General features: G+C 52.7%; 10 protein-coding genes across 10 annotated transcripts; 5 read left to right on the top strand and 5 right to left on the bottom strand.

The window, feature by feature from the left end:
• Window positions 1-650: 650 nt before the first annotated feature.
• On the top strand, window positions 651-1,329 carry GUITHDRAFT_150413 (hypothetical protein; the record flags this gene model as incomplete). The annotated part of the gene is made up of 1 exon (XM_005840367.1): window positions 651-1,329. A coding segment is annotated over exon 1 (632 nt), but the record flags the coding sequence as incomplete, so codon positions are not given.
• A 1,231-nt stretch (window positions 1,330-2,560) lies between these two features.
• On the bottom strand, window positions 2,561-3,632 carry GUITHDRAFT_150412 (hypothetical protein). Its single transcript, XM_005840366.1, has 2 exons — window positions 2,800-3,632; window positions 2,561-2,750 (listed from the first exon to the last, which is right to left on the bottom strand). Exons 1-2 carry the CDS (start codon window positions 3,330-3,332, stop codon window positions 2,639-2,641), a joined length of 645 nt encoding a protein of 214 aa, XP_005840423.1. The 5' UTR covers window positions 3,333-3,632; the 3' UTR covers window positions 2,561-2,638.
• Window positions 3,633-4,482: 850 nt separating this feature from the next.
• GUITHDRAFT_101143 (hypothetical protein) lies at window positions 4,483-8,658 on the top strand (the record flags this gene model as incomplete). The annotated part of the gene is made up of 19 exons (XM_005840365.1): window positions 4,483-4,560; window positions 4,668-5,278; window positions 5,330-5,408; window positions 5,465-5,520; window positions 5,578-5,720; window positions 5,768-5,831; window positions 5,927-6,083; window positions 6,228-6,305; window positions 6,355-6,482; window positions 6,526-6,604; window positions 6,653-6,756; window positions 6,809-6,843; window positions 6,891-6,946; window positions 6,991-7,077; window positions 7,242-7,349; window positions 7,397-7,426; window positions 7,542-7,595; window positions 8,234-8,290; window positions 8,581-8,658. The coding sequence occupies 19 exons, from the start codon at window positions 4,483-4,485 to the stop codon at window positions 8,656-8,658; spliced, it is 2,082 nt and encodes a 693-aa protein (XP_005840422.1).
• A 577-nt stretch (window positions 8,659-9,235) lies between these two features.
• Window positions 9,236-9,460, bottom strand: GUITHDRAFT_101142 (hypothetical protein; the record flags this gene model as incomplete). Its single annotated transcript, XM_005840364.1, has 1 exon — window positions 9,236-9,460. The coding sequence occupies one exon, from the start codon at window positions 9,458-9,460 to the stop codon at window positions 9,236-9,238; it is 225 nt and encodes a 74-aa protein (XP_005840421.1).
• Window positions 9,461-10,026: 566 nt separating this feature from the next.
• On the top strand, window positions 10,027-12,037 carry GUITHDRAFT_150411 (hypothetical protein). Its single transcript, XM_005840363.1, has 17 exons — window positions 10,027-10,144; window positions 10,193-10,237; window positions 10,303-10,368; window positions 10,410-10,463; window positions 10,512-10,565; window positions 10,610-10,678; window positions 10,731-10,771; window positions 10,827-10,896; window positions 10,956-11,031; window positions 11,092-11,160; window positions 11,214-11,253; window positions 11,306-11,366; window positions 11,455-11,543; window positions 11,590-11,642; window positions 11,700-11,773; window positions 11,824-11,889; window positions 11,938-12,037. Exons 1-17 carry the CDS (start codon window positions 10,040-10,042, stop codon window positions 11,977-11,979), a joined length of 1,074 nt encoding a protein of 357 aa, XP_005840420.1. The 5' UTR covers window positions 10,027-10,039; the 3' UTR covers window positions 11,980-12,037.
• Window positions 12,038-12,595: 558 nt separating this feature from the next.
• Window positions 12,596-15,682, top strand: GUITHDRAFT_101140 (hypothetical protein; the record flags this gene model as incomplete). The annotated part of the gene is made up of 14 exons (XM_005840362.1): window positions 12,596-12,730; window positions 12,931-13,092; window positions 13,148-13,363; window positions 13,504-13,636; window positions 13,681-13,746; window positions 13,824-13,903; window positions 13,957-14,073; window positions 14,134-14,220; window positions 14,274-14,312; window positions 14,541-14,593; window positions 14,644-14,726; window positions 14,863-15,322; window positions 15,378-15,458; window positions 15,508-15,682. The coding sequence occupies 14 exons, from the start codon at window positions 12,596-12,598 to the stop codon at window positions 15,680-15,682; spliced, it is 1,887 nt and encodes a 628-aa protein (XP_005840419.1).
• Window positions 15,683-15,798: 116 nt separating this feature from the next.
• GUITHDRAFT_101139 (hypothetical protein) lies at window positions 15,799-16,596 on the bottom strand (the record flags this gene model as incomplete). Its single annotated transcript, XM_005840361.1, has 3 exons — window positions 15,799-15,856; window positions 15,900-15,961; window positions 16,174-16,596. 3 exons carry the CDS (start codon window positions 16,594-16,596, stop codon window positions 15,799-15,801), a joined length of 543 nt encoding a protein of 180 aa, XP_005840418.1.
• A 116-nt stretch (window positions 16,597-16,712) lies between these two features.
• Window positions 16,713-17,261, bottom strand: GUITHDRAFT_101138 (hypothetical protein; the record flags this gene model as incomplete). Its single annotated transcript, XM_005840360.1, has 1 exon — window positions 16,713-17,261. One exon carries the CDS (start codon window positions 17,259-17,261, stop codon window positions 16,713-16,715), a length of 549 nt encoding a protein of 182 aa, XP_005840417.1.
• Window positions 17,262-17,884: 623 nt separating this feature from the next.
• On the top strand, window positions 17,885-18,677 carry GUITHDRAFT_64372 (hypothetical protein; the record flags this gene model as incomplete). The annotated part of the gene is made up of 6 exons (XM_005840359.1): window positions 17,885-17,932; window positions 17,977-18,044; window positions 18,104-18,140; window positions 18,194-18,292; window positions 18,420-18,540; window positions 18,586-18,677. The coding sequence occupies 6 exons, from the start codon at window positions 17,885-17,887 to the stop codon at window positions 18,675-18,677; spliced, it is 465 nt and encodes a 154-aa protein (XP_005840416.1).
• A 230-nt stretch (window positions 18,678-18,907) lies between these two features.
• Window positions 18,908-20,151, bottom strand: GUITHDRAFT_133150 (hypothetical protein; the record flags this gene model as incomplete). The annotated part of the gene is made up of 4 exons (XM_005840358.1): window positions 18,908-19,009; window positions 19,061-19,129; window positions 19,183-19,434; window positions 19,486-20,151. 4 exons carry the CDS (start codon window positions 20,149-20,151, stop codon window positions 18,908-18,910), a joined length of 1,089 nt encoding a protein of 362 aa, XP_005840415.1.
• Window positions 20,152-20,332: the final 181 nt, after the last annotated feature.

Raw genomic sequence — 20,332 nt, 5'->3', positions numbered from 1 at the left:
TCGGCGGTATCGGAGCGCCTTTCGGCTGAGTACTACTAGTGACTCAGTGAAGTTAAGTTAAAAATCAGTGCGAGGACTTGAACTCGTAGTAGAGTCACCGTGGCACTGGCCGCGCCTCGGCCCTTCAGACTCACTCGCGGCCGCATTCGTGCCGTTCACGGTTGAAACCGTTGAACGAAGTAACGGTCACTTCTTTGCTGCCAGCCTGCCAGGCTGCATGCGCGGCCAATAATACGCCGCGGCGCGGCCCGCCGGATCGAAAAGACTGAGGCCGGTCACTGCGGCATGGACGGTGCTATGATAAACGTGACTGCCGGGACCATGAATTTGAAATTCAGGGCCCGGGCCGCCCGTTGCGCTTGCCCTCAAGGGTCCGGCCCGGCCCCCGGCCGCCGCCCGGGCCGGGCTGCGGCCGCCGGACGGCACTGATCATTACGCGGCCGGGTCAGTGACCGTCGCCGTGGCCCCGGCGGGCCACAGTGAGCCGGCCGCCGCTCAGTGCCCCGCCCGGCGGGCAGGGCCTCAGCGGCCCCGGCCCACTCAGTCACGGCCGACTGCAGCAGCGACTGCAGTGCCGACTCGCGATCGGATCAGTGAGGGGACGAGGGGTCGTTGCGAGCGGTCGGTGTCTCTTCAGGCTTTGCCGATGGCAGGAGGGGTGGAGGCGATGCCGCTAGTGGGCCATGGCGCGGGGAAGCGCGGAGGACGTGGCGCCATGGGTGTAGCATCTGTCATCCTGATTGTTGCTGTAGTTAGCAAATCTGCAATCTTCATGGGGCTTGCATCTTCTGCAGACAGTCTGCTTGCAAGACAGGACCCGAGGTTTGGAGGCATGGATGGTTTGGGGGTTTTGGCACGAGGAAGAAGGGAGGGCGATCGGATGCAGAAACTCACATCAGTGGAAGCTCAGGTTTCTCCCTTGTTCCCCAGACCACTTCATTCTGCGCGAAGCTCGTTCTTTTCGGACCCTGCTGCAGATGGAGTACTCGCTAGCCTTCCTTCACACCGTCACCCCAACATGTTGGGCAGGATGGATGAGCGATACGCTACAGCAAGTCCAATCCAATATGATATGAACCAAGGAAGTGAACAAGCTGAGGGCGCACTTGCGAGGTCTCCCAGCCATGGCGCTGCAGTGTATGGGTCTCTCAGTGTGAAGTTCAAATCTGATCTCAGCAATGCGCGCGGAGCATTGGCCTCTCCGAGATTCAAGAACAGTTTTGCATGGGCCACGCCAGCACACGACGATGGCTGGTCAGTTAGCTACAAGAGTGATGGATGGAACAAGGAGCCTTCTGACAAAAGTTGGGACGTGGCTGGCTCGGATGCCGCTTGGAAGAAGGGTCCAACGATGGCGGAAACCAGGGGAGCTCTTTTCAACTCCAAGGACTCGGATTCCAACGGGGTCTTGGCCTCCGTGAAAACGGATCCAGAGACGAATGGAGCCCTTGCAGGCTTTTCGGACAAGGATGCCCAAGGGTCCCTCGCCCTTGTGAAACAGAGCGACGTTGGTGGAAGCTTGTTCAGTGTCTCCAAGGACAGCAAGCTGGCAGGCGGAGACCTCTTGTCACTCTCTAAGGGATCTATGAAGAACGACAACGTGATTGGATCATTGTCTGATACAAGATACATGCACAAAGATGAGCAGATCGACGGTTCCTTGGCTGCCAGCAAAGGCTCGAACCCGGCGGGATCGTTGCAGAATGTGCATGCAGATGCTGTAGATGACGATGGAGAGCTTGCATCTCTGAATCACAGAGCAACCAAGATGCATGGATCTTCTTCTCTGGTGAAGGCAAGAACACATCAAGTCGAAGCTTCACATCCCCACTCGCATTCTGACAAGAAAGTGAAGGAATCAGCGATTGATGAGCTCATGAAGCAAGATGATGCTACTTTGAAGAAGATCGTGCAGATGGCAAAGAGAAAGGCCAAGATGCTGGAGGAGAAGGTTGAAGAGGCAAAACAGGAGCAGCATGACAATGTCCAGGTGCACAAGAAGTCTCCGGTGAAGCAGAGTAAGATTACATCGATCCAAGTCGACAAGCCCCAGGCGCACAAAGAGCATTTGAAGGAGCAAGCTTCCAGGATACATGCTCTGCACAAAGTCCACAAGCAGAATCTCTCGGTGGAGAGGGACATCTCGAAGTCAGACTTGTCGATGCACAGGAAGGGCACTTCTTCGCTTCAAGGTGGATCGAACTCAACAGGAAGTCCATATGAAGATGAGGACATCGGATGGGAGAAGCACCATTGGAACCTCACTACATGGGTGATTTTCATCATGGCTGGTCCCGTCTTCACAAGTGTGATGACTGGTATTGTGGGTCACACCTCGGGATTTGTCGCGGCTGCTTGCACCTGTATCATTCTTGTGTGCATGGACATCGCAGCCTATTACTACAGCTGGTTTATCTGGTAGATTCAAAACATTACTTGCTCTGTCTTTTTGGTACCCGAATAAAAACTTCTTTTGCAATTTTCCGCTCTGATGAACAACATTTCGCTCTTCCACTCAAACAGCAACAATCGCGCAGTCTGCCCTGTGGGGAACACGTTTCACCGAACGCCTTTACTCGAGAGTATATACAAATCGCTGCGTTGACTCGATGCCCCCTCACGGACTACACCTTGCCAATCATATGAGGCACATCGGTTGCCAAGGACTGTCCGGATGGATTCGAAGGTGCGCGTTCATGATGTGCATGGCATCCTTTGGGCGTTTCTTCAAGATCGCCATCTGCGTTTGTCTGCGTCTTTGTCAGCGCTAGAACAAGGGATGAGATCGGAGGATGATACTTCTTGAGGTCGTCGGTGGCGACGTGTTCGTCTTTGATCGAGCCCATCAGCGTGGCCCATCTTGAAGGTAGGATCACAAACGTATGAGCAATACCGTCAAGATGCAGGCAGGAACGAGTGATAGTGCGATCGATCCAAGTCTGAGCAGGCCGTGGGTACTTCTTTACCTGGATCCCCTCATTTGCATGCGGATTTGACCTTATCTCCATGGAGGAGGACGCCCTACATAGCGAGCTGGCAGCGCCGATCGGGGAAGCCATCCCCTGCATCAGCGACCCATAGCTGCCAGTCCTCATCCTGTCAAGATTATTCTGAATGAGAGGAAGACTGGAGGTCTTCTCTAGGAACCCCCGCTTCCTCAAGGCATGCAGCTCTTCCAGGTTCGTCGGGGCGTATCTCCTCATCCTTGCTTGCAGCGAGATGGTGACATTGTCCTTGGCAGTCTTGCCCGGAGGTGGGAGGAGCCGGTCCCGAGTATCTCGCCGAGCAGTCAGGTGATCGGGAGCAGGTCTCACCTCAGAAGCAGGCAGCATCGAGCCTGGAATAAGGCAGCTTAACAACCCCCGTGCCGCGCAGTGCTGCTCAATACCCGGTTGATGAACACTGGCCTGAGAGTGCAGCACTGAGGTTTGCAAGTAGCCTAGCAGGAGAGCTGTCGCTCGGGAGAGAGGGAAAGGGGCAGCAGGTTGAGAGCAGACTGTAGAGGCCAGACAGTGATGAGGGGGGAGCGCCTGAGGGGAGCAGGTCACTAGTAGCAGCGCCCTCTGCAGTGACTAGCGTGGCACGACGGCAAGGGAGCAAGCAAAGGAGCCTGCAGCTCCTGCTGTACGGTCGGTCAACTGACGTAGGTCCGGGGACAAAAGTGGGCCAGGGTCAAATACAGTACTAAGTACCTCCTCAGTGACCGGTCACCCGGAGACCAGTGGGCCCGGCCCGTCCGACTGAGTGACTTGTCGGACTCAGGGGCCGGGGGTCCGCCAGATGATTATGTAACTGACGATAACGGTCTCAGTCTGGGCTTGCGCAACTGGGTTTGAAAACGTTTTAAAGTGATTCTGCCTGGTAGTGATTGGAGCCCCGCTCCTTGTACCAAAATTTCCTTATGTATCTTATTTCTGTACCAGCTACCTATTAATAGGTGTTGCTAAATCATTTTAGTATGGCACTCTAGTACACATGCCTGCTGACCTATATTCTGTTTTAGTGTATTTTACATTTACTTTTCAACTTAAATTACTAATAAAAGTCCCAACACTTCCGCCTCCTCTCCTCTCAACGTCCCCTTCACTCCCGGCGCACCTGCTTCTCCCCCCACTTCCCCCCTCCCCCTCCCCCTACCCCTCCTCCTCCTCCTCATCCATCTTGGTGCTCTCGTCTTGTCGCCTCGTCTCGATTGAGGTAACTTTCGATCCGCGTCAACGGCTCCTTGTGCGATGGCGAGTGCCACAGCGGAGGCTGGGCCGTATTTTTTTTTTCTTGCGAAGGTGTAGTGGAGAGAGATGCTTGATTTATCTTGACTCAATCGCCATGCTTAGTTTCGTACTGCAGACTGATGCATGCTCAGTGTGATTCTGCTTGGTTTTCTGCAATGATGTGTTATGTTCTTGCTGGCCAATCTTGCACTTGTTTTTTGTTTTTCGTTGATTATTAGATGTTGTTGACAGGAATGGCTCATCTGCACCAATGCCTAATCCTGTCCTCATTGCTACTTGGAGTCTACTCGAGTGGAACGCTGCCGACCTTTCCCAGGCATGGAAGATTGTATTCCAAGGTAACTTGCACTTGAAGAACATGATTGGTTCGACTACGAACAATGTTTTGTGGTGGCAAACTTCGAAGCCACGATCTGACTTTGTTGTGTTCATCAGTTCATTCAGAGCCCGCAACCTCTTAGACTCAAGGGGGGGTTTGCTGTCACACCAGCCTCACCTCTTCCCATCTCGGAGAAATCAACTGCAAAAGCAGCAATCGACGGGAAAGTCACGCTTGTGTTTTCCATCGGCTATGGGTTGGACAATGGCGTCATGGTAGTCAGTGGGCCAAGTGATATTCTAGGTAGAGGGGATGCAAATCGTGCTCCGAAGATGCAACGGAAGGGAGGAGAACAATGGGAACTGACGCTGGAAGTTCCTCTGGACAAGGATGTTTTGGTCTACAATTACATTGCAATGTCGAACACACACAGATACGAGGCCAGAATCTGTGAGAGATCCATCAGTCTGTCAGGTTTGAAGCCTGGTACAAAGGTTCACCTGCAAGATTCATTCCGATCTCCCAAGGTGGCTACACTCGCCACCTCCTGCTTCGCGAAGGCCATCTTTGGCCGAGGGAACGCTGAGCAGTACACCAAAACGGAAAACAAGGTGGTCTCACCATCGGAGATCATGTGGGATGCTGTTGCAGATGATGAGGCATCAGTGAGGTTCGTGGTGTTTGCTCCTCGCCTCGAGGCTGGGCACAGCGTATGGGTGTCGGGAAGGTGCGAGGTTTGAAACGGGAGGAGGAAGGACTTACTGTTTGGTCTCGGCAGCGTTGAGGCTCTCGGGAAATGGTCCACGTCAAGTTATTTGCCCATGGCGCATGTTGGCTCTCATGTATATGTTGGCCAGGTTGATGAGCCATGCACATGTCAAGATTGTGACTTGACGTCTTGTGTTCTCAAAAGGTAAAGGTCAAGAAGTCGGAGTTGCCTGTCGAATTCAAATATGTCGTGCTCGACAGGTGATCATTGACTGAGCGTGCATCCGACCTTGTGAGCTGATTCCTCCTTTTGTCAAGCAATGGACAAGTTGTCTGCAAGGAGAAGGGAGACAACAGGAAGGTTGCTTCGAACTCGGATACAAGATTCGTGGTGTCAGACTCAACTTTCAACTATCCCACCGCTGTCTACAGATCTGCAGGAGTTGCCATTCCTGTGTCTGGTTGGCCCGAAGCTAACCTGATGCCGTCTTGTGACGCTGCCGTGCAGGCATCAAAACGTCGGACTCGATGGGCATTGGAGAGTTTCTGGATCTGATGAAAGTCGTGGATTGGTGCAAGTTGACAGGGTTACAACTGATTCAAGTCCTTCCGATCAACGACTCCGGGGAGGACCCTTCCCCTTACAGGCAATCTTACAGCATGCAAGGGCCGTGGGCCGTAACCATGTGCACTTCAGCGCCTCCTCGTCGTTTGCCCTTCACCCGAGTTACATTCGACCAGCAGCTGTGTGCGAGTATTACAATAAGAGGTTTGGCGTTGACGCCTCCGGTTGTGAGAATTGGGCCAAGGGCCTGGTAGATCAGGTGAGCTTGCAATGGCTGCCTCTCCTCTCCTCTCCTCTCCTCCCTTCCCCGCCCCTCCTCTCCTCTCCTTTCCCTTTACCTGCTCTCCTTTCACCTGCTCTCCGCTGCTTCTTCATTCGATGTGATTGAACGTTTCTGCTTTAGCTGAACAAGAACTGGAGGATAGACCATCCCAAGGTGATGGATGAGAAACGAAAACTCATGGATGCAATCTTCGATAAGGTGATCGATCTTCTTTCTGGGCTGCCCGCAATTTTGATTCAGTCGACAGGTCGGAATCGATGTCATCATGAAGGACCCCGAGCTACAGAAATGGGCGGAAGCCAGCTCCTCTTGGTTGAAGACTTACGCAGCATTCAAAGTTCAGCTCGCTAAAGAGAGAACTTTCAACAACAAATGGTCAAGATTGACAACCAGACAATGAAATGCTAATTCAGTGCAGGTGGGATTGTACGACGTGGAGGGTCCATGCAGATGAAGCGGATTCCATGACGCGCGAGCAGAGTCTGGACTATCCAACGGTGAGAGTGAGGCCTGGCAGTGGACTCACTGACCTCTTACCTCACAAGGTTGCGCGAGTTTACTTCATCCAATACCATCTCCATCACCAGCTCAAGGAGGCTTCTCGCTACGCTGAGCTCAACGGCATTGCCCTTAAGGGCGATATCCCCATGTGAACCGACTTGTCCTGATCCTGAGCCCGCCTGACACTGATTTGTCTGCAGAGGAGTCACAAGATGCTCGAGCGACGTGTGGGCTGGTTGTTCCCGCCTCCTGCGGTTGCCTCGTTGCTCACTGGAACTTCAGAGCCGAATCTCTTCAAGCTCGACAGAAACGCTGGTGCGCCTGGTTATCCGGAGCAGGTGAGACTTTCTTTCTCATGATCGCAAGGTGAGGGATGTGGCAGAACTGGGGTTTTCCTCCCTACAACTGGGATGAGATGCACCGAGACGGTTGCAAGTGGTGGCGGCGACGCCTTCAGCACATGGAGCAGGTGACGGAGAAACAGCAGTCTCATCCTTCTCCTCCCTTCTCCTTCCTTCCCTCCCATCCCGTCCCCTTCCTCCTTTCTCTTCGCTCCTGTTCTCTCCCTATCTTCTTTCCTCGCCGTATGCTCTCCAGATGAAGCGGAAAACTTGAGTTCACATTTGTGTGCAGTATTTCCACGCTTATCGCATCGATCACGTCCTCGGATTCTTCCGCATGTGGGAGATCCCCAAGCATGGAGGAGGTGGACAGTACGTGCCCCAGGGAGGCCTGCGCGAGGTGAGGAGGAGCAGGAGGCACTAGAAGAACGCTGATGGCCCGTGCAGTGGGGACTCAAAAACCTCCGAGCCATCCAGGTTTGGCAGGAGGAGGGAAAGAAGGGGGCAGAAGGGAAGAGGAGGGAATGGGGAGGGGAAGGAGATTGCAGTAGAGGAGGAGGAAGGAAGGTCGTTTTTGAAATTCGTGGGGCAGACTGCGTCCAACATGATGATCTGTGGAGAGGATCTCGGAAACGTTCCTCCTGAGGTGTTCTTCCTCCTCCTACCTCTTCCTCTGCTACCCTCCCTCTCGCCAACCCCATCCCACCTGCTCTTCTCACTCTGCTCGTCCTCCTCCGACTTCATTCACCATCTCTCAAGGTTCCTCCCGTACTCTTGGAACTCGGCGTGCTTGGATTGAGAATCCAACGGTGAGCAGCAAAAAGCAGCAAACATGTAGAAGTGACAGGATTTTACAAGATGGTGCGATGGACACACGTGGAAGTACGATTACCTTTCTGTCGCTGGTAGGAACTGAACTTCGCTTCTCCCTCCTTTCCCCTCTTCTTCTTCTGCTCTCCTCTCTCTCTTTCTGCGTTTGCCGCTACCACTTTCCCGCTTCCTCCATTACTTTCTCTGCGCCATCCTTCACTTGTCTTAACTTGTTGCCCGCAAGCTTCGTCCTGCCACGACTGCTCTCCCTGCCGCCTGTGGTGGAACGAGGAGTGGGGCTCAGTGGAGGTGAGCAAGAGAGACAAGGGAGGAGGGGAGAGAGTTCAAAGGGTGCCTGTGGGAGGAAAAAGGAGGAGGAGGGAGCTACTCGAGGAGAGGAGGGAGCTACTCGAGGGGAGGAGGGAGCTACTCGAGGGGAAGGGGGAGGGAGGAGGATGATTGAGGTGCTGCCAGGGATGGTACAACTTCTTCATCGGCAAGGGCGAATGCCCTGGTGGTCCGCCGGACTGGGTGAGCCAGCACATTATCAAGCTCCATGCAGAGAGCACGTCCATGTGGACGATCAACCCAATACAGGCACGTGACACTCCCCACTCAGCTGCTCTTCCTTCCTCTCCCTTGCCTACTAACAGTCCTGCCCTCGTTTCCTTCCTCCTGTCGTCTCCTCCTCCCTGTCGTCTCCTCCCTCCTCTTCACCACGTTTCTTCTCCCTTCGTTTCTCTCTCTTTTCATGTCACTCCCCCCGCTTGCTTGAACTGCTTGAGCTGCTCTTTGCATTTCTTGGTGATTTTGCTTGTCAGGATTACATTGACATGTGGGAGAATCTTCGATCTCAAAACTGCAAGAACGACATCATAAACAGACCAGGGCAGGTATAGCACAAATGAAGAGGACGGGGAGGGAGGAGGGTGGCTGAGGAGTGGGCAGAAGAAGCCAGAGGAGATAAGAGGAGAGAGAGAGAGGAGATGAGATTCGAGAGTAGATGAGCTGGAGGATAGGAGAGGAGAGAGTACAGCAGTGAAAGGAGGGAAGAGGAGAGGAGGAGAAGAGAGGAGAGGAGAGAAAGAGGAGAGGAGAGGAAGAGCAGAGCAGAGCAGAGCAGAGCAGAGGAGGAGAGGAGAGGAGAGGAGAGGAGAGAGTGGTGATACGAAAGGAGAGAGGATGAGAGACAAGTGACGAGGATATGAACAGACGGAGAACTGCTGGGTGTATCGATGCCATCTGAGGATGGAGAAGCTCCTAGAAGCAAATGATGTAATCTTATCTCCTTCTCCTTGCTTCTCTTCTGAGACTTTTATTCCACTAGTTCAACAATTTCTTGAAGAAGATGTTACAAGGAGCGGGCCGAGGGACCGTGTACTGAGGAAACGGAGCTCACCTCACTACTAGATCACTACACAGATACAAACAGAAACAACATGGATGGTTCAAAGCATGAATGGTTTCCTAGTGTTCTTAAGTGTTCTTGATAATTGACAGCTTGCCTCCGCTCTTGCTGAACTTCCCTGCGATCTCCCTCTCTATCTTGTTTGAAATCTCTGCCGTCAGCTTCTTGCTGAGCTTGTCACCGAAGGTCTGCTTCTTCGCCTTGTAGGCCTTCAGTCCCTTCTTAGTCGAGTTCGCTTTCTTGATCTTGTTCACGACCTGCGGCTTCTTTGACTTCAAGCTCCCTTGCGGCATCTGCTGAAGAAGTTTAGCGACGTGGATCACTAGATCTGAATGAATGATTTGCTGTCCCCTAACATAAACTCTCTTCTTAGTCCTGCCCTTTCTTCCTTTGATCTGCGCTTCACATCATGATCTAATTGACTTCAACTAACACTGACATATTCCATCACTTGCTCCACTTCTTCAATTATTCCTATCACCCTCTTCAACTGTCACAACCTCCTATTGTATCGACATCTTACTGATTTGATTGCACACCACCGTATGCCAACTCCTGGCAACCTTTCCTGCTCCTGCTCCTGCTCCTGATCCTGATCCTGATCCTGCTCCTGCTCCTGCTCCTGCTCCTGCTCCTGCTCCTCCTGCCCCTGCCCCTGCCCCTGCCCCTGCCCCTGCCCCTGCCCCTGCCCCTGCCCCTGCCCCTGCTCCTGCCCCTGCTCCTGCTCCCATGTGCAACACTGCATGTGCGAAACTGCCGTGATTCGATTGATTTAAACCGATTATCCAATCTAGAGAAACGACCTGTATCAAACCGGTTCAAATCATACTCATAAGCGAGGCATGTTGAGGGTGGCGGCAATCGCTACCGTCATGGTGGCAGGAGCAGAAGGGGCAGCGAGCCTGAGCGCCTTCTCCCATGCCGGAAGCGCTCCTGCCTTTCCTGGCATGGACAGCAAGATCGCGATGAGATCCAGTGTATGCACTACTCTCCTTCTTGTTGGTTGATGAAACCTTGTTTCCCAGAAATGTAGTGGACCGATGAAACTTGTCTGCTCGCAATCCAATCAGGTTAACGGCATACACCATCCTTCATCTCACGTGCGTGATTTCAGAATTTCACTCCGTTCCCGCAGGTCCCACGTCGAGCTGTGCTTGATCTCGCGATTTCAGGCGCGATCCTCAGCTTCACTCCAGCTCAGGTTCTGCAGGGCAGTTCACGTCACAAGATGATTCCCTCTAGGTTCGTGCTGAGTCTGAGAAAGAGGCCAAGGCAGCAGCACTTGGGAAGCAGATGGTGAGGTAAACGTGAGATCCCAGCAAGATGCTCATCTGGGACTGTCAGAAAGTCGTCGAGTTCACCAGAGTTATCGATACGGCCACAGACAAGGCGTTCAAGGTCTTGCCGTGAACTTCGTCTCAGGTCCGTGACACATTTCTCAGCTCGCTGAAAAGGGCAAGTTGAAGGAAGCTGAAGAGCAATGGAGCATCGTGATCGACAAATATCGACAGGTTTGCCGCAAACAGCTCAGCAGCCAGCTGTGTGACAGTGTGTGGACATCAGGGTGGAGACGGCGTCGTCGTTTCACCGCAGGCTTTCTACAGGCAAGTACAAGTTTCTGCAGGCAGAGCAAGAGCGATTCCATGATTGCGATCTCAGACTTGGGTTGTCGCTCTCGAAGAGGGCGGATATCCGAGCCCAACTCGGAAAATCGCTCAAGGACGAGAAGGTGCCAGGGGAACATGCGGATGTAGCCGAATGCGATCTGACGCCATTTTACCTTTCAAGTACGCCATGGCTGCCATTCAAGACTATCTTGACTCGATCAAAATCCAAGATTCTCCGGAGATTCGGGTGAAGCTAGGTGCTGGAATAGGAGGCGACACCTAACGTATGGCCTGACGAAGCTTGCTGCTATGTGTAGGAACAACCTACAGCATTTTGAACCGTTTCTCAGAAGCCGAAGAGCAGTTTTCGTCCATCATCGATAAAGGTATCTTGTCATCGACGCCGACCGTCCCTGACCATTGGGGGTTTCGTCGGCAGATTTCGGAGCCGAGATCAAGAGCAGGGCTCTGGTGAACAGGTTGATGCCTACCTGCCTGCGTCTGAGGGCTGTTGACGGACTGAGATATCAGAGGGCTTATGTATCAGCAGCAGTCCAAATGGGAGTCAGCTGCCAAAGACTACCAGCTAGCGGTAGGAATCTCCTTGCCACCTGATCCATCGCTTGGCCGGGGGGGGGGGGGGGGGGGGAGGGAAGTCGGAGTGAGACGATCGTTGCCAGGTCGAGCTCACCAAGGGATCGCCGGAGGCGCTCAAGAACTTGGCGATCATCAACTTTCAGATCGGACAAGAGGAGAAGTCGCTCGAGATGTACATGGCGCTGGACGGTCCCTTGTGCGAGCTGAGAACGTGCCAGGCTGAAGAATCAAAAGAGCGGCATGATCCTTGGAGTCGTGGAAGGAGCCGAGGGTATGAATCCTTGATATCCACTCACTCTCCCCTGTCTGACTGCCTCGCTTTGTTCAGACGTTCCGGCAGCGCTGGCTGCGGTCAAGTTTGCAATGGGGAAGGAGGATGAGGCAAAGGCGGATTTCGAGAAGGTCCAACGCCCTGAAGTTATCTCTTGCCCACCGTTGACAGGAGTGCGCAGGTACAAGATCAAAGGTTCAAGGACATCCGCTTTGTAAGGGAGGGCCGTCTCTGGCCCCCAAAACTTGTACTGTTGGATGCTTGCTCGGTGCCTTTGTTGATCTCAATGGACCAGGTCGATGCTCTGGCGCGTCTAAAGGAGGCTGCTGGTCAATGAGGAGGATGCTACTAAACGCTGCTGGATGCTGTGGGAATAAAGAGTACCGTGGCACCACAGTTTCATGATCGAACGAGTCTATGTGATCTGATGTTTCACGAAATCATATGACATACAGATTTCGGATCAAATGTCTAGCACATGCGTGCCGGATACTTGCTGAGACGGCCCGTAGGACAGATATGATCTCAGTCTATGATACGATACTATGAACTCACTGATCGGATATTTTTAGTCAAGAAAAGTTGATTCGGCGTGGTGAAAAAATTTTATTTGGCGTGTCGAACCTGTCGAGGGGGGGGATGAGGTCCGTCTATACGCCCAGTCGCGCTATGGCAGGGAAATGATGAAGGTGGCTCTAGCTCTGTTGACCATGGCGACAGTAGCTCCATGCGCGCTTGTAGGAAGCCTCCGACCCCAAGGCTACTGGCTGCTCTCCTCCGGCAGCTTCCACCATGCTTCTCAGGCTCTCGGCCGCTGCTGCATGCCTTACGTCCTCTCGCCTGCCTCCTGGAAGGCACGTGGAGCTCCAGGGTGCCAATGGAAAGCGCGAGCATCTCATACCTGGAGAGGAAGTGGAGTGTACGGGAAGAAAGCCTCATTGAGAGCCAGCAGGATGATGGCTGACCTGTCCTCTGAGAAGGTGCCAGATAAGGAGATCTACGATAAGCTGGTCCAGAGCCTCCGGGTGGACAAGGATGAGATCTCCAAGATCGCGGAATATGAGCAAGGAACTCGAAAATGGCTCGAGGTCTATCCTCACTCCTCACTGCTCGCCTCCTCTCCCTCCTCTCCTCTCCCCTCCACTCATCTCCTCGCCTCCTCTCCTCTCCCCTCCTCTCCCCTCCTCTCCCCTCCTCTCCCCTCCGCTCATCTCCTCGCCTCTTCTCTTTTCTCTCCTCCCTCGTCATTCTCTTTTGTTTCTGCACAAGAATCTCACATCTGCCATAGGCTAGAAAGAACAGATTGACAGCATCGAACTTCGGGGCGGCTGTGGGTCACAACCCGTTCAAGTCGCCGCAGCAGCTGGTGGACAGCATGCTCTTCGAGACTTTCCAAGGGAATGACGCGACTCGATGGGGAAACTCGATGGAGGGGCAGGCGCTGAAGCAGGTTGGCAGGAGCTTCACCTGAGCTCTTAGAGGAACTGACTGTCTGCTGGCTGCAGTACAAGCAGCAGAGGCTTCAAGAGCTTGGGATGACGGAGGAGACAGAAGCGTTTTCAGTGGATCACGCAGGGTTGTGCATCCACGAGGATTTCTTTTGGCTCGCGGCGAGTCCTGATGGAATCGTGAGGGAAGGAGGAAGGAAAGGTATCCTTGAGATCAAGTGCCCTTATTCTCAGCGGGTCTACAAGGAGATCCCAGAGTACTACATGGATCAGGTAGATTATAGTTGTAGACGCTGATTTCATCTTCTTGTTTCTTGTTCTTGTTCGTTTTGAGTGTTCGTTCGTTGGTGTACTTGCTCTCTCCTTGTCATTCGTGTCTGTTCGCACGGCTGCCGTTGACAATGCTGTTGTAGGTTCAGGGCCTGATGGCGATCCTGGGTTGTGAGTGGGCGGACTTTGTTGTGTGGACTCCGTCGGAGATGAAAGTTGAGCGAATTGCCTTTGACAAAGACTATTGGGAGAATTTCCTCTTCCCCACCTTGAAGGGTAAGTTTGATTGGAGAAGAAAGAAGCTCACGGTGAATGATCAGATTTCTTTTGGAACTTGTTTGTTCCTCAATACATCTCGAAGGAGATCAAGCTCTTAGCTGAAGCGGGTGATTTGCTGGCCTGCAATGCGAGAGGCCGTCTTGATTTCTGTTCCTTGTGTGTGACTTGTTCGTTTTGCAAACAGATGAGAAGAGTCAGGATCCGACGATGGCGACGAAAGTTTCGACCTCGAACACGGACAACAGCGACGATTTCAAGAAACTGGTTACCCTCAATGGATTGCGATGGGAGAATTCCGGGCTGACTTTTGACGGCAGGACTTTGCGGTCTTTGGTCGGAATGGCCTCAAGCAGCTGCTGCAGAAGCAGGGACTTGCTCCTGAGCTGCCGAAGAAGAAAGATGATGATTCTTTCTTCGAGAGTTTGGGCCTTCAAGTGTGTTTGCTTTCGAACACATCAATTTACTTTTTTCCTGCTGAAATTCACTCTCATTAGATGTTGGAGAACGGGATTTACAGTCCAGAGCAAAATTCGTCAGAATTGTCGCCGATTGAGATCATTGGAGATTTGAGGTACCAAGTGGTAAGATGTTATTATTGTTGCAGTTGTAAGCGCGGTCATTCTTTTTTCTACAGTCAAGGCACATGGCAAGAAATATGGAAAGATTCATGAAGGTAAGTTAAGTAGAGACGAGAAGAGAAAGGCATTATGTCATGAAGTGCAGAACAAGTTTCGATCTCAAATTCAGATTGAGGGTAGATCCAAATCAGAATAGATACCAATACCAGATACCAATACACAGATTCGAGTTTCCAAGTTTTTCATCTTGATGTGATACGTCGATTTCAACTGATATCACTTTTTCCTCTCTATTCTATCACAATTGCACGTTTGGCAATCAGTTGAAGAACATGAATACTGCCGACTTCTTAAATCACCTTGAGGAAATCACGAGGTTTTGTTCTCCTCTTTCTCGACGTGATGAAACGTTAACTTTGCTTCAAGATTGAATTCCAAGATAGGCGGCCCTGAGATCCTTGCTGCAGCTGAATGTTTCGGAGTCAAAATCACTTGTTTCTTGGTGTCCGGTAAGTGATAATGCTGGTAGTGGTGTTGATAAGGTTGAATTGTTAGTGTTGATTATCATGATCATGACGCAGAAAATGCAACAAAGTTGATGATACCGTTCATGTTTTATGATTCTTGCTTTTCTTTTATTTGCAGTTCGGGGGGTTGACATCCGAAGCTTTGCTCCCTCAAACAATCTCAACGCTAAAGAACTTTTCCTCATCAACGCCGGGAGTTTTTACTGGGCTGCTCGTCAAAAGACGGGCGATGAAATGAAGGAGGAGGAGGAGGAGGAGGAGGAGGAGGAGGAGGAGGAGGAGACGACTGTGAGGCTGGAGACAGAGCCCAAACAGAATGCGAGACAAGTGGACTTGATGCCATCGCAGGGTCAGGAGGCAGAGGAGGAGGAGAGGACGATGTCTCTACAAGGGGAGTGGACGGAGGACGGCGAGAATGACGATGGACCGATGAAGGAGGCGGGAGGAGAGGACAGGGATGCCGCCCGGGAGTCCCAAGGGAGGAAGAGCTTCGGCTTCAACTCGCGCTACTCCCCTCTCTTTCAGCAGTGCGTCCTGGATGTGGAGGCGAAGCTGAGCAAGGAGCAAGGGGCATCAAGGTAGGAGTGCAGATGAGGAGGGAGGGAGGAGGGCTGGTGACATCGAACTCAACAGCCTGGAGGGAGCTTTCAGGATCTGCAACAAGACGATCGGAGCGAAGAAGTATGGCGACCATAGCGTCACCAAGGCTGGGAGGTGAGAGGAACTTTGCGGGGGTTGCTGCTGCTTCCAACCTACTCGACAGGCAGCTTGAGGTGGAGAAGGTGCGGGCGGAATACAAGGTAATCATCTACATACAAGAGATTATCTACAACTGGACTGAGTGGCGGACAGAAACTGCTGGTGAGGCATCGGCTGAGAAGTTTGGCATCCCAAGACAGGCAGCAAGGCGAGAGAAAATGAGGGGGGAAAGAAGATAGGAGACAAAACAGCAGGATGAGCGGAGAGGAGCTGCGAGGCGGAGACAGTCCCTCGCTTCCCTGGCCTCCCCCCCTCGCCCTGCCCTGCCCTCCTCCTCTTCTGCTCTTTGCCTGGATCAAGATCGCCGGGAGAGAGACGACGCCACGAGCCACTTGATGTTGGTCAACATGTACCTGAGCAAGGCTGAGACAAGAAGCAACTTCAAGGCAGACTCACTTGAGCGCCTTCGTCCACTTGTCGTAGGTGTTGAACTGCAACTTTACGCTGAGCTCTTCGATCTGCGCAGCCAAGAATTGAAGAAAGTTATGACACGCTTGTTCCCGTTGCTCCTGTCTGCATGCTCCTTCGTTCCTCCCCTCCCCTCCCACTCTCCCTTCCTCCTCCCCTCCCACTCTCCCTTCCCCCTCCCTCTCCTCCCTCTCGCCTCCCTTATCTCTTTTCATCCATGCCCGACATTCCTTCCTCATGTAACAATCCTCTTCTCGCGCACCTTGTGCTCGACGATGCGGTAGGGAGGAGAGAAAGTCGGGTCGATGCTCTTGACATGCTCCTGCAGCGCTCTGACACACTCGAGAAACGCCGCCATTCCCTTGTCGAAGCTGCCGAACCCGAAGATTCGAGACAGGCCGATGTCAGAGGCGCAGAACAGGTCGTAGACGCATTTCTCGTCATCTCTCTTGATAATGCGGGAGAAACTGCCCATGGGAACGAGGCGGAAGTGAGGGAAGGTGAAGTCCCAGTTGCTCGCAAGCGTCTGCAGCAGGAGCGTCGTCTGCCCCCATGCTGCGTTGATCTCGTCCCACTCCACTGGCTGCGTCTGAATCGAGCCCAGCCGGAAGCCGTTGATAGTTCCGTACACGTCGTTGTGGGAGATGTGGAACGCATCGTTGATCACGTTGGTCTTGTTCAGCATCTCCAGCTGCAAGGAGGCCGCTTCTATCTTCCTCTTGAACGAGTCCCTGTCCGTAGATCGCAGCTGTAGCTGCAGCTCGTTGTAGTCCCTCCAGTAGCAGTTGTGCATCTCCTCCACTAGCATCCCTTCTGCTCGATCTCGCCCATCTTCCTCCGCAGCGAGATCCGCTCCTCCTCCAGCGCTTGCACCTTAGCTATCAGCTGCCGCTCCTCCTCCTCGTCTCTCTCGATCTGCTCCCGCAAGTCCACGTCGCTGCTCGCGCCCTCGCTGTGGATCTCCTCCTTCAGTCGTTCGTACTCCTTCGTGTACATCTCGCACTCCCTGGTAGCATTCTCTTTCGCGGCGATGAGCTCCACCAGCAGCCTCTCTGTGCAGCTCTCGCAGAGAGGGTAGGTCTCAAGGAGGTGATCGCACACCAACTCGTTGATCTTCCTCTTCTCCTCCATCTGCTTGAAGATGCTTGCAAACTCTTGCTCCATCTCATGTTCCTTGGGAGCATTCGCCGCCGCCGAAGCTGAGAGGTGATACCAGCTTTCCCCAAGCGCTGCAGAGTCTTCCTCCTCATCCCTGCCCCCCTCCTCTGCAGGAAAGGAGAGTTGACATTGATGGCACCTGTCCAACCCATGAATGACCATGGCAGCGAGGGCACGCGAACTTACTTCCATGCCGCTGCCATCGACCTGTGTCACCCAAGGGCTGCAGGAACGCGTCAGAAGAGCTCATGACCTTCAACTCCTTGCAATTTCTTCTCAATCGCCTCACGTCTCCCTAATGACTCCCTCTCCTCGACTGTACCACTGCCCTACACATCCTCCGTGTTTCATTCACTTTCACTCTCCTGCAGTTCCCTTAACACTGTCTCCTCCTCCTCCTCCTCCTCCTCCTCCTCCTCCCCTTCTGCCTTCCCCCATACTCGCCGCCTCATTGTGCCATGTCAGTAGTGTCAGTCCACAAGTAACAGGAGGGTTGAGGGTGTTCCTGTGACCGGTGCAAATATGAGTAATATTCCATGAAAAGGTAAGGGTGGGTACTCAGAAAGGTCGGGTAGTAGGAGATGAAAAGGCCAGGGTGGACCGTAATGAAATGCAAGAGCAGGAGAGGGGAGGAGAGGGGAGGAGAGGGGAGGAGAGGGGAGGAGAGGGGAGGAGAGGGGAGGACAAGATGCGTGAGGGGAAGGGAAGAACAAGATAGGTTGAAGAAAGGATAGATCATATGTGAGGACATGCTCAGCAGGACAGCGCATGGTTGTTCGGTTCAGTGAAACATGACAGCAGGCTGAAGAACTCCCATGTCGCAGAGGTTGTTGAAGGAGTACAAGGAGGCGGCCCAGAGCAAGGTGAGCCGGCTGCATGCGATGAAGTGCTGGTGGCTGAGAGCGAGATGAAGGAGAAAGACATCAGGCTGACCTGTCAAGAGAACCTCTACAAGTGGACCGCGATCCTCCAAGGGTGCGATCTTGCATGGCTGTGGTACTGACAAGGTGGTGATGAGCCTGTTTGTTGATCAGCCCGTCTGGCACGCCGTTTGAGGGAGGAACGTTTCATGTATGCCCTGCCAGCGTCGAGCATGCGAAGGAGTCGCTGATGCCCGTGAGCAGGTCCAGCTGGATGTGCAGGAGAACTATCCCCTCCAAGCGCCCAAAGCTCGTTTCATCACGAGGATCTTCCATCCCAACATTCACTTCAAGACCGGAGAGGTCACGAGCCCTTCCCTCTCACCTCCCTTGCTGCTGTTCAATGTGCCTGTTTCCTCTCACCTCCCTTGCTGCTTCTTGACTCCCTAGCTGCTGTCCTATTGATATCATAGCTGTCGTCTTCCTTCAGGTCTGCCTCGACATCCTCAAGACAGCATGGACTCCTGCCTGGACTCTCCAATCTGTATGCAGAGCCATCGTCGCACTGCTCTCCAATGCGGAGGCAGACAGTCCGCTCAATTGTGATGCCGGTGAGAAGCAGTGCCCTCGTTACCCTCGTTGACAAAGTGATGCAGGGAACTTGCTTCGCAACAATGATGTGAGGGGATACAACTCGATGGCGAGGATGTACACCAAGTTGTATGCTAGCACACCAGCTCGTGACTGAGAGAGCGATGCTCGCACAGAATGATTTTCTTGATACTATCTTGCGTATTTCTTTCTTCTCCAATCCTCTCGTTCTCTCTCTCTCTCTCTTCCCCCCCCCCCCCCCCCCCGTCTATCAGTCATGAGCGAAGTAAGTGACCAATTGTTGAATTTAGTTTAAACAAAAAGATCTTCGAAAATGTCAACAAGCCCTTGCGCTTCGGATTTCTGCGTTGGCCCTCCTGTCCTGCTCTAGACTCCCACTTCCGCTGAGGTTTTCCCCTTCACTTCCTTCAGCTCCTTTTTCAACGTGTTCAAGAGCTCAGTGTTGTGCGGCTCGTGCTCTTTCAAAACCTAATCGCAAATCATCACACACCGTGCTCGCTGCAGTCAGCTAACACTCACCTCCATCTGCTTCTGAATCGCCTCCATCGCCATCTTGCGCATTTCGTCTGTCGAACGCGACATGTACTTCTACCTCAACAAGTCAACCAGGGAACAAGCACAGTTCATGTGTACTACACTACCTCTTTGCAAGGAGGCATGTTCTCTTTGGTACGACAGTTCTTCACATGGCCAGTATCTTCGTTGAAGAGGAGGTAAGGATAATGATCCAGCTCTTTGTATCCATCCATCTTCGGTAGGTCTCGGTCCTTGGGAGGCCATTCCACCACGTACCACCACCGGATGAGAAACTTTTCAATCAACCACTCCTTGAGGCTTGTTGCGGGCTTCTTGACGTTGCTCGCTGAGTTGTTCTTCGATAACTTGGCCGGTTTCTAAGAGACAAACATCAAGGCAAGAAGCGCATGAGCTAGTAGTGCACAAACCTTGCTTGGTTTCTTCACTGGCTCATCTTCAGAGTCAGAATCTGCAATCTTCCTCTTCTTGCCAGAACCCTTCGCCTCTTTTTTCACCGGGGACTTTGATGCTAGGGCTCTGATGGGTTTGTCGTCATCACTGTCGGAGGCAGGTGCAGGTGGCTTTGTTTCTTTCTTGGCAGCTTTCGCATTTTCAGCCCTCAGCTTGCTAATAGGTTTTTCATCGTCACTATCCTCTGCATCTGGTTTTGAGGCCTTGCTCTTGGGCTCATCTTTCACCTTCGAAGGAGCTTTTGCTTCGCCGTCTTGTTTAACTTCCTTCTTATGCGACTCCTTCGTGTCTTTGTGATCTTTTGCCTTGTCGCTTGATTTTGGCTTGTCATCCTTGGAATCCTTTGCATCTTGTGCCTTCGCCTTTGTCGACCCAGCCGCTGCCAACGGCATATCGTCGTCACTGGAAAAGACGTTTGACGTTTCTTCCTTTACACTTGAAGGTGCCTTGGATGGAGACTTGTTGATTTCCGCTTTCTCGGTGCCGTTCTTTTCGTTGGTATCCGAGGCATTTGCTACCGAATGGTCCTTGCCCTTGCCATGATGCTCGGCACTTGTTTCCTTGCCATTCGCATGCGAATCGTTCACAGGATCTGCGGAAGCATTGGTGGACTCCGTCGTCATCGCTTTTGGCTGTCAAGTTTTCAAACGTTTGTTCCTGTTGTGTTCAAGGCTTGTCTTCGTCGCCCATAAAGTTGTGACTTCCAGTATAACAGCAAGAGAGGGGACGACAAATCTCCTCCTGACAGCAAATCATGTCAGGCAATACAAAAGCAACGGACGAATGCTTCCCAAATATGAAGGT

Source organism: Guillardia theta (assembly GCF_000315625.1).
Source record: "Guillardia theta CCMP2712 unplaced genomic scaffold GUITHscaffold_6, whole genome shotgun sequence".
NCBI lineage: Eukaryota > Cryptophyceae > Pyrenomonadales > Geminigeraceae > Guillardia > Guillardia theta.
The sequence above is the reverse complement of the archived record's forward strand: the minus strand, read 5'-3'. Positions and strand labels throughout refer to the sequence as shown.